The 10,514-nt window shown below is 35.4% G+C and overlaps 1 protein-coding gene across 1 annotated transcript in view; it reads left to right on the top strand.

Moving 5' to 3' along the window:
• Window positions 1-5,888, top strand: part of LOC136810015 (C-signal-like) — a 13,790-nt gene extending 7,902 nt beyond the window's left edge. The window contains exons 2-5 of the mRNA XM_067066585.1: window positions 2,960-3,011; window positions 3,760-3,953; window positions 4,108-4,248; window positions 4,879-5,888. Of these exons, the coding sequence (XP_066922686.1) occupies window positions 2,960-3,011; window positions 3,760-3,953; window positions 4,108-4,248; window positions 4,879-5,103 (612 nt within the window). The 3' untranslated portion in view covers window positions 5,104-5,888. The remainder of the gene's footprint in view (window positions 1-2,959; window positions 3,012-3,759; window positions 3,954-4,107; window positions 4,249-4,878) is intronic.
• The last annotated feature ends 4,626 nt before the right edge of the window (window positions 5,889-10,514 follow it).

The following is a 10,514-nucleotide window of genomic DNA, read 5'->3' on the forward strand; positions in this document are numbered from 1 at the left end:
AACCAGTAGTAACTTAACATTATACAACTTATGCACCCTTGAGTTCTTAAAATTGCCCTCTGAAATAGTGCCAAGAGGCAGTTTCCAAGATTAATTTTCCCTGACTTTTGGTTAAAAATCCACCCTTTTCCCCTGACAATTATCAAAATTTTGAAAAGAGGAAATTCCTAGATTGGCTAAAAATCATCAAATTCAAGGCATTCTGGAAAAAAATTCCCTGACTTTTCCAGGTTTTGCCTGACTTTTTCTAAAAGCAGTCCTTTTTCCAGGTTTTCCAGGTTTTCCCTGACCGCTGGGAACCCTGCAAGGATTTCCAAAGCTCTATTTTACATGTGTGTGCACTTCTAAGGATCAGATCACACTTCGCATGAAGACATAAAGGTTTTTTAGAGAAACTAAAAACAGTAAAGAAAAATATTTAGGAAGTGTTATTTAGCCCCCAGAGTTACATAAAATTATGCAGGTCCCCCCCAAGATAGAGCTCCCCCCGCCTGTCAGGAAAAACAAACAGCTCCCACCTCTTATATGGCAAATTTGAGGTGTAGCTCCCCCCGCTCAGGCGGGGGGGGGGGGGGGGTGCGAGCCATGGACAAAAGTTGCTAAAATTGTGAGTATTCGATTAAGTTCGACAAAACATATTAAGTTTGACAAAGTTTGACAACGAGAAATGTTTGAAAAATTTGACAAAAAACTCAGTTCGATAAAGTTCAACAACAAGGAAAGGTTCGACAAATTCGACAAAAAACTCCGTTCGAAAAAGTTTGACAACACAAAATGACCAAGTTCTTCAAAGTGTTGTCAAAAGCTGGCAAAAATTACGAAAAATGACCTCCTTTGGGTACCAGCCCCGGTGGGACCAATCTAGGCCTCTACAGCCCCCCACAGCCCTTCGGACCGCTTTTATACCCTCTGCCTTGCTTTCCCTCAAAGCCATCACCCTCCATCAGTCATCCGAAGCCTTTAAAAGGCTTGGAAAGGCGGAAAGGCTTGAAATTGGTCAAAATTGGAAAAAAAATTACCTCCTTTGGGTACAACTGCGGACCGCCCCTGGGGGTCCCGGCAGGTGTGCCGGGGGGTCTGATCGGTGCTCATTGGTCAGGGGGGGTGTAAGCGAACACGCCTGCCCCGTTGGGGGTTCTTCAAAATTCCTCAAAGTGCCATCAAAAGACGGCAAAAATTGTCAATAATGACCTCCTCAATTGAGGCTGCTACACCCCTTTCTCACCAGGAAAAATCGCTGGTGAGACCAATTGAGGCCTCTACAGCCCTCCATAGCCCCTGTATTTTTGCATACATCAAGATAACGCATGGAAATGCGAAAAGGTCTATTGATTTCAAATAGCTTTACTTTCAATCGATCTTCTATTATGTTTGATAAGTTTGATTGCAATTTAATTGGCCCACTCCTTTCTTTATACATAGAGCTTTAGCGTGGGTGGCCATTGGAAAATTAAATAAGAGTGACTGCATAAGTACCTTACAAGACAGGCCATATATATTTTAGAAGGGCACTTTTTCCAGTGTTTTTCCATTAAAAAGGCTGTTTTTACCAATATTTTAGTAATTTCAAGAGGGGCAAGGTACGATAACTGGACCCTTATAGGGCATGAAAAATGACCTGCATCAGTAAATAAATCAAATGAATGTAATCAAACATAATCGAATACAATCAAACGTAACTGAAGCAATTGAATGGCAAATCCTGTGTAATATTCAATTACGACATTCGACAATTCAATCACAATTATTCAACTGCATTTGATTGTGTTCAATTGATTAGGTATTCGATTAATTTGATTGACACCGTCTGGCCATTGCAACAACAATGATGATAGCGACTTCAGAATTCACACACCTTTTGTTGATGCCAAACCAAATGTTTCATTTTTTTGTGAATTTTGAACCCTTCTAACTTTTCTCTACCGTCAACTGCTCTAACTTGGGACGATTGGTCGAAACATACCGGGTGTCTGTGAAAATACTTCCCCCTGTTTGATTCAATATTGCGAAAAAGTGAAAAAATATATTAGCTTTATTTTTTCTAAATCGTTTAGAGGAGGGTTTAACTTAAATTTTGGTATATCAAACTTTAACATTGCTTCATTAGATCAAAAGTTATGACAAAAAGAGTAAAAAAATTGTTGTCAAAAAGAGCACAAAAAGACGAAAAAACAAGGTATCAATTTACTTTTGATCTTCTGTGCATCTTTTTTGTTTTATTATTCGTTTTTAATGATTTTTATTGCCAATTTAGAGCTCCTTTTTGGATTCATTAAGCATGAAGTTTAAAAAGCAACAAACTTTTATCAAAATTTTTCAAAAAGTTTCCAAAGCTTAGCGGGTCTATTTGAGTGGAGAAGAGAAAGTTTGAGTGTCTTTTTTTCTAACAAAAGATTTGATACCCTGTTTTTTCGTCTTTTTTCGCTCTTTTTGAAAAAAGATTTGTTACTCTTTTTGTCATAACTTTTGGTCTAATGAAGCAATTTTAAAGTTTGATATACCAAAATTTAAGTTAAACCCTCCTCTAAACGATTTCGAAAAAATCAAGCTAATATATTTTTTCACTTTTTTGCAATTTTGAATCAAACAGGGGGAAGTTTTTTCAGAGACACCCGGTAGGACTGTTGATATCTGGCCTGTATTTTCAGTTACTGTTAAATCTCTTTGACAACAAATTTGTTTTGATAACTCCACCAAGTTTATCAATCATACTTTCTGTCAGAACTTGTCACAATAACTTTCACTGATAGTGCGCCGTTTTTAATTTTTTTTTTTTATTCAAAATGACCGGATGCCGATTGAAGAAATAGAGAAAAAAGTTGCAATCATTGATGAACAATTATGTATGTCTCTGGAAATGGTTGAAAACATAGTTGCAGGTTGAAACTTTGTATGTTTATCAGAAAGGAATTTAATAAGAACTTTAACACTATTACATTATTTAAATTTATTGTTCAAGGAGCTGTCCAAATTAGCAGAAGAGAATTCTAATCTACACATTTTGCATGTTGGTAAGAATATTGTAAGTTTTCTCACTATATTTATAAAATAATGTAGAATTAAAAAACTCTGGAGAAGATTTTCAACCAAAATTATAGAAAACGGTGGTGTCTTATCATTTCATGGACAAGTTCTATTGAGTTTATTAAACTTAAAAGTACCTAGAAGGGAATCTTTTGGATGGAAAACTAAGCAACTAATGTTACAGGTTGGTTACCCAATTGTAGTTTTCACTCGAGAACAATGAGAAGAAACAATAGATTCAAAAGTGTTTACCACGTGGTAGCAAAATTTGAAGAAGGGAATCTTTTGGATGGAAAACTAAACAACTAATGTTACAGGTTGGTTACCCAATTGTGGTTTTCACTCGAGAACAATGAAAAGAACCAATAGATTCAAAAGTGTTTACCACGTGGTAGCAAAATAGAGTGCACTCTTTAAGCAAATGGACTAGGTAAACATTTTCGAGCTTATCTACAATAGTGTGGTGGTTCCCCTTAATTTGAATAGCATTGCCATCAAGGCAGAAGATCCAATCTCAAAATAAGTACACGAGAAAACTTCTTTTACTTTGCTAGCTTGAAATTTGAGTTTGTCCCCCTTTTTTCTCTTGATCCTACCCAACTAAAAGAAAAAGGCCAGAATCTCAGAATTTTAAGTTAGGAAAGCAAAAAAAGTCTCAGTTATCTCAACACTAATTTTGAGATTGGATCCTCTGCCTCGATAGCAGTGATAGATGGATCCATTTTGATTTCATAGAAGTAACAAAGGATGATGACATCTTTGCAGCTAAAGAACAAGTATCACATTTTGTGGAAGATGGCGGTTTACATTGTCTCATTAACAATGCTGGTGTTGTGAATTATGAACATGCAAAGATGGAAAATTTGACATCAGAAAGTCTTTTAAATACTTACCATATAAACGCTGTTGGTCCTGCCATGATGGTTAAGGTAGACAATTTCTCTCATGCCTTGTCAGGGAGTCAAGAAAGTCTGGATAATAATTTCTTTTTGTCTTCATTTTACAAAGAGTTAACATAAATTCCTAAGTTCCTTGGTTGATTCTAGTTTTAACAAAACCCTGATTATAGCTTTCTATTTTCAGGCATTCTTACCACTTTTAAGACAAGCTGCAACAAATTCTTCTTCAACTGCAATGCCTTGTGGCGTATTGAATATTAGCTCCAGAACTGGATCGATTGAAGATAATGGTATGGGCAAGCTGTATGGCTCAAGGCTATCCAAAGTAAGCGCGATATTCTAAATAGAACATTTAGCATAATTTTAATAATATTTACGACTTCAGGTGAGCTTTCATGATGCTCAATGGAAACTGGTAGTTACCATGCCCTTGTCCTTTTTTTCAGGCGTGCCGATTTTTGAATAAACATATCGTCTCATTTATATTCTTTTATATCATTTATTTTCCAGGGAGAAAGAAGATCACGAACTAGCTAACTAGCTATATTTTGTTTAAGATTTGTTCTTGTTTTCTATAAAAAAAATTTATTTTGTTTTGAAAAGAATTCGAATGTCATTAGTAATCAAATAAGGTCGTCAATTACATTTGAAAATATATAAAAGAAAAGAGAAAAAAGAGCGGGCTAATCAGGGCAGAAATTAAAATTGCTTAATGTAGATGGGTATTTAATTTCAAAACAAAGGCCAAACGAAGTCTAAAGCAGGCTCTATCAACAAAAACATTCCGAAAACGAAAGAGTAACACATGTACAGACAGACAGACAGACAGACAAACAAACAAACAAACAAACAAAGTGACATACAGACTACGGCTATTAATTTTACATAGTATATAAATACAGTAAAACACTTTCAATCATATTCATTGTTCTTTGACCTATCTTTTTCATTTCAGGTAGCTTTAAACATGCTCACAAAAAACCTAAGCATAGAGTTGAAAGCAGACAATCTCATAGCTGTGGCTTTGAATCCTGGATGGGTAAAGACAGAAAATGGTGGGGAGAATGCGCTGATAACAGCGGAACAAAGTGTACATGGCATGCTCAGTGTTTATAAGGGCTTAACAATGAAAGATTCAGGTGCTTTCCTGAGCTATGATGGTTCAACAATACCTTGGTGATGCAACAAAATTTTTTTATTATTTTTCAATGTACATTTTTAAGTAATGTTTTTCTACACATATGCACTACACTATCTGATGATAAAATAGGACGTTCTCAAATGATTGGATGACATAAATAGAGTACTGCAGGCTATCCTCGAATGCCCCCATATATACTACATCCCCCTATATAATATACACCTACCAAACCCGCACTATTTAAATTAGCGGTCTGTCAACCTTTTTTTAACCATTTTCCAGCCATTTTCCATTATCAGATATGATGTTTTACAGATTTGGTAATCCTGAGGAAACTGGATTACACACTATTTTGAAAATAGCGCAACTACTCTTAAGTGCCAAATAAATGGCCCCCCCCGTTTAATAATTTTTAAAAATATTTTTAGCTGTCAAATAGAAGGCCCTTATTTTGCTCTAAATAGCCTGATTTTAGCCTATATTTACCTTATTTTGGGGTTTTCAGAAGTACAATTTCCAACCCCCCGGCAATTAGCTTCCCCCCGTTTATTAAAATCTCAGAAAATGTTCAACCCCCCCGTTTATTCGAACGCCCCCCGTTTATTTTGCACCTAAGAGTATAAGTTATTAACAAAAATATAGTTTGTATCTAAGGATATCAATCTCAGGCCCCACCCCCTAAATCTTTTTTTCATCTTCATTTTCAACTTCATTTTCTAAGTTTTTGAAAATCTTAAAATCATCCGCTTTAATATGATCTTTTCAACGATGTAATACTTATAATTACAGTATATCTTCTCTCCTTTAAGAGCAATGTACTGAAATATGCTGACATTTATCCTAATATTGTCTAAAAATCTTACCTAGTTGATGTTGTCAGATTTACAGATCAATTTAGATCATAATATTGAAGATGTTGCATAGCCTCTAATTGGTGTGCAAAATTAAACATTGAAATTAAAATGATAAAAATCATGTCTGGAAATTAATAGTTTTCTTGAAAAAGATAGGCATAATGCTTGATACACCTATAAATCTTTAGCTTCAGCTTTTGAGGAAAGAGGTAACGAAAGTACATAAAAAAGTTTCTCCGACGATAGTATCAAAAATATCAATGTAGGAGAGCTCTTGTGAAGATGTAAAGATACCTTTGCACTGGATCGAGAAAGTAATGTCAATTCAATAAGATTTGCCTCGCAAGAAATATAGTATTATCAATTTTGTTTTGGCAGCCTCAAAAATGTGCTGTGCAGTGCGCTGAGAAAAGATATTCCTTGGGTATTTGGTCATTAATACAAAAAGTTCATTTTGAGTCAAATGTCTCTTGTTTTTGCTTAAGTTTGAAATTTAAAATAACGTCAGACTTTGATTGTGCAATCCGTTTCTAGGAAGGTCTATTGCAGGAGTCTACCGTAGCTTGCAACGATACAGTATGATGATTTGTTTTCTTTCGTTTTATAAATTGTATTTGATTTCTTTCTTTAGTGAATAATATAAGAAATAAGAGAAACAAATAAAAACAACAGGATTATTCAGAAGATGAGTGGGTACACAATATCTGTCACAGATGCAACGAAAGATGGTGAAATTATTAAATTCACCGTCCAAACGAAATTGGTATGTATCCTTTCAATTAGTAGATATTCAGTTTTAAAAAACGGTCACCAAAAAGCATTTTGTGAGACCCCCTTTTTTTTAAGGGGGAACCAACTTTTCCAGAAGTGCTTTATAGGGGGGATAGGAGATTTTCCGAATAAAATGTGGGGTTTGAGATTTTAAGGAGGGGGGGGGTTCAAGTAAAAATGGGGGAGGTACTTTAATGGGATAAATTTTCGCAGGGATTAATTTTCGCGGATTTCGCAGATTTGGGTGTCATCCGCGAAAATAAGTCCCATTGAAAATTTGAAAAAGGCCCATCCGCAAAATCCGCGATTAGTTTCCGCGAAAAATTTGAATTTTTTTTGCAATCCGCGAAATTTCTATTTTTATCGTTTTTTATTTTTTTTCTACATGAGGGCACGCAACCCTCGAAAAAGGTCAAATCCTCGATATGCTTGTTAGCAAAAAATCGTTTTCCTCAAAATTTTCTTCACAAATTTAGAATCTTGGAAGAGGTATTGGAAAAATTTTTATCTAAAGTGATCGCTTATTGTTAAAAGCTTTTCAATGCAAGAGGGTAATCCAACTGGCTTGAAATTAAACATTTAAAAGGATATGTAAGAAAAGGAGGGAAAACGGAAAACAAAAGAATTTATTTTCAATTTATTTTCTTATCCCGAATTTCTCTTCCACTTTTTTCCCAAATAGGCTGTGATAATTTAGCTCCGCACCATGGAAGTTCAAATTCAACTTTTGATAGTTGTAATACATATCTCCTCGCCCTATTCCAAAACACCCTCTTATTACTTGAAAAAAAAATTCTTAATTCTCCTGGAAAAATTTTACTTCAATGTTTTGACCCTTTTCAAAAATTTTAATTTGTACCCCAATCCGCGAAATTAAATCCCCGCGAAAAATCAAGAAATCCCTCATCCGCGAAAATTAATTCACTGCAAAATCTTAAAATTTAGCGGATGAGCTCAACCGCGAAATTTAATCCCCGCGAAAATTTATCCCATTAAAGTAACAACTTTTGGTCAAAATATCTATCATATTTTATATTGATTTAGATATTTGGTGTGGGACAACTAAAAAACAAGTGAAAACATTTTAAATTCTTAGGAGGGGCGTTTTTTGATGGCAGAGGGTGTTTGTTTAAGGAGGCATTTATACAAGGGGACGTTTATTAAATAATATAACCACTGTCATTTTTTTCCAGTCAACCAGTGGTAGGTCCTTAAAAGTAACCATGAAAATCAAAACCTCTTACACAAGGCCATTAAAACTGTAATTCAATCTTTAATTGCTTTTTCTTGCAGGATGACAATTCGGACAGTGAAAGTGGGAAAATTGTGTTGAGACAATACGAAGATTTTGAATATTTACTACATGTGTTGACCACTAAAAATGATTGCAATGGTGTCTTTGTAAGTGGTACTTTTCAAGTTTTAAAATACTCTCTGAGTGTTTGAGCCTTTTGGGTACCCTACTGCTGACATTGTCTTATAAATGGAAGATGCCCTTAAATTCCTCCATTGACAGGACTAACGCACCTCAAAAAACAAATTTATGTTTCAATAAGAATCTTCCCTCCCTATCTCCCTTGAGAACGGTTTATGTTTAAACTACCGGTTGTGAAGTAACATTAAAAAGTAATACACCAAATTTTAAGTTAAGCTTTCCTCTGAATGATTCCGAAACAATCTTTGAAAAATCTCTTTTCTACTGCCTACATTATCAAATCAAAGAGGGTAACTTATTTATGGCACACCCGGTATGAAATTTCATCAAAGTTTTCCGATCACCAACTTGTCTTTTCAGCTGCCTCATTATACATCATGTTGAATAAGTCGTTGGCAAAAAGTAACACAAAAGTCGCTTTGCTAACAACAATTGCTACACCTTTCCTCATCATACATCTATATATTAATAGCGGTAGTCTGTATGTCGTTTTGTCTTTCTTTCTGTCTGTGCTACTTTCGTTTTCGTACGCAATGTTTTTGTTCTTTTAAAAGATGACTTTTGCTTCTTGCTCCACAAATGTGTTAAATCAGATTCGCGTCGTTTTATAAAGACTTTATTTTGATTGATAGATTAGACTTTTTCTTTTTTTTCTTTCTTTTCTTTTGTTTTATGTTTTCGAATGTAAAGTAATTAACGACCTTATTTGATTTGAGACATTCGAATTCTTTTCAAAACAAAAGAAAATCTTTTAAAAAGAATCTGTTATGTTAAAGAAAAGAACAAATATAAAATAAAACACAAGAATCACATAACAGGTTTGTTAGAACAACATCAACATTAAAAATACATTCAAAAGGCGGTAAAAACTAGAATTCTTTCTTCGTAAAAAGGGACCTTTAAACATGTATGTCAATGTTTTGCTGTAAATCTAAGTCATTGTTGAATTTGAAAAATTACTGAAGTTATGACGAAGTTATTTTATAAAAAACAACATAAAATTGCGCTATCACGCTTTTTTGTCTGCGTGTCCTAGCTGCCTTCCAGGGGGACTATGGTTGCGAGCTGACTTTCGGCCCTGCCCCTCGGACCCTTAGCAGAATAAAAAGGAGAAGAAACAAGGGAAATTGTGTGAATTTTAATTCACTTTTTGGAACTAATTTGACCAAATTTCTATCATTCAGGGGGCCAAAAGTTGAATTTTCCTATTTTTCCAATTCTTAGTGGGACTGAAGTTTGATTTTCCGATTTTTCAAACTGCCATGTTTCAAAAAAGGCACCTTTAAGGCCGGCACATACCCATACCCTTCTCTTGCCTAAGTACCCCCTCCCCCGGGCTGCCTCTTTTCGAAGAATCACGTGTCATGTCTATTATTTCACTCCGCTTATCTTGACATCAAAGTTTTCCTAAACATCAAGAACTACGGCAAATATAACACGAGCGAAGCGAGAAAAAAATCCAATTGCAGAGCCGTCTCGGACGTCGCTGGTCGCCGGTATGGTGTAATTTGGGAATGACGCCCTTTCTGTTTTCTGATTATTTTTGCCACAAAAATCTTTTTCAAAATATGGTTAAAAGATACGTCACCCGGGAGGGATAGAGTCAAACTTTGAAGAGAATTCTTCCCTTTAATTTTGATTTCATCGTGTTTAAGCCACCTTCCCAACATCTCAAAGGACTTTAAATGCGTTCAGCAAACAGCTAAACTGGCGTGCGACGCCGGGTACCGGCTAGTTACTCTATATTAGAACTAAGATATTATTTTCGCTTTGCAGGTACCCATTTTACCACCGAAACCTTTCGTGGCACCGAACCAAACAGATGCCAAGAATAAGATCAGTAATTCGGGTAAGGTTGATTTTTAAAATGTCGTGAATTTTTTTCTAGAGAGCATTTTTAACTTTTTAAGTTGATTAATTATTAGGTTTCTTAGAAAGTTTCCTTTTTTTATGGAGCGATGGCCAAGTGGTCAAAGGCGTCAGCGTTTCAAACTAGGGATTCACAATTCGAATCCCCGCTCCTTCCAATGTTCTGTTCAGTTCATAGATAGTCGGCTGGCCGTGGTCGAAAACAATCAAAAGACTGCCTAAAAGTCCTAGATTACTGGGCTATCCACGTAAAATATCGACTCTATCTATCTATCTTAATAAGGGGTTAAGTCCCACTCCCATCTCAGATAGAACTCTTTGATCATCCTCCTTCACAAATTTTTGAGTAAAAACATCCTGGCAGACAAACACACTGACGGACTAACAGTGTTGTACGTTTCCACTTTGATGTGGATTGTCCAGGAAGAGTTTGCTTTACCTTTCTGGCCAAATCAGAAGGTGGCCTGATATCTTTTGCTCTATTAATTTCCTGTATTATAGTTTCACAGCTGGTAAAAGGG

This window comes from Clytia hemisphaerica, unplaced genomic scaffold (assembly GCF_902728285.1).
Source record: "Clytia hemisphaerica strain Z4C2 unplaced genomic scaffold, Clytia hemisphaerica genome assembly, whole genome shotgun sequence".
NCBI classification, from domain to species: domain Eukaryota; kingdom Metazoa; phylum Cnidaria; class Hydrozoa; order Leptothecata; family Clytiidae; genus Clytia; species Clytia hemisphaerica.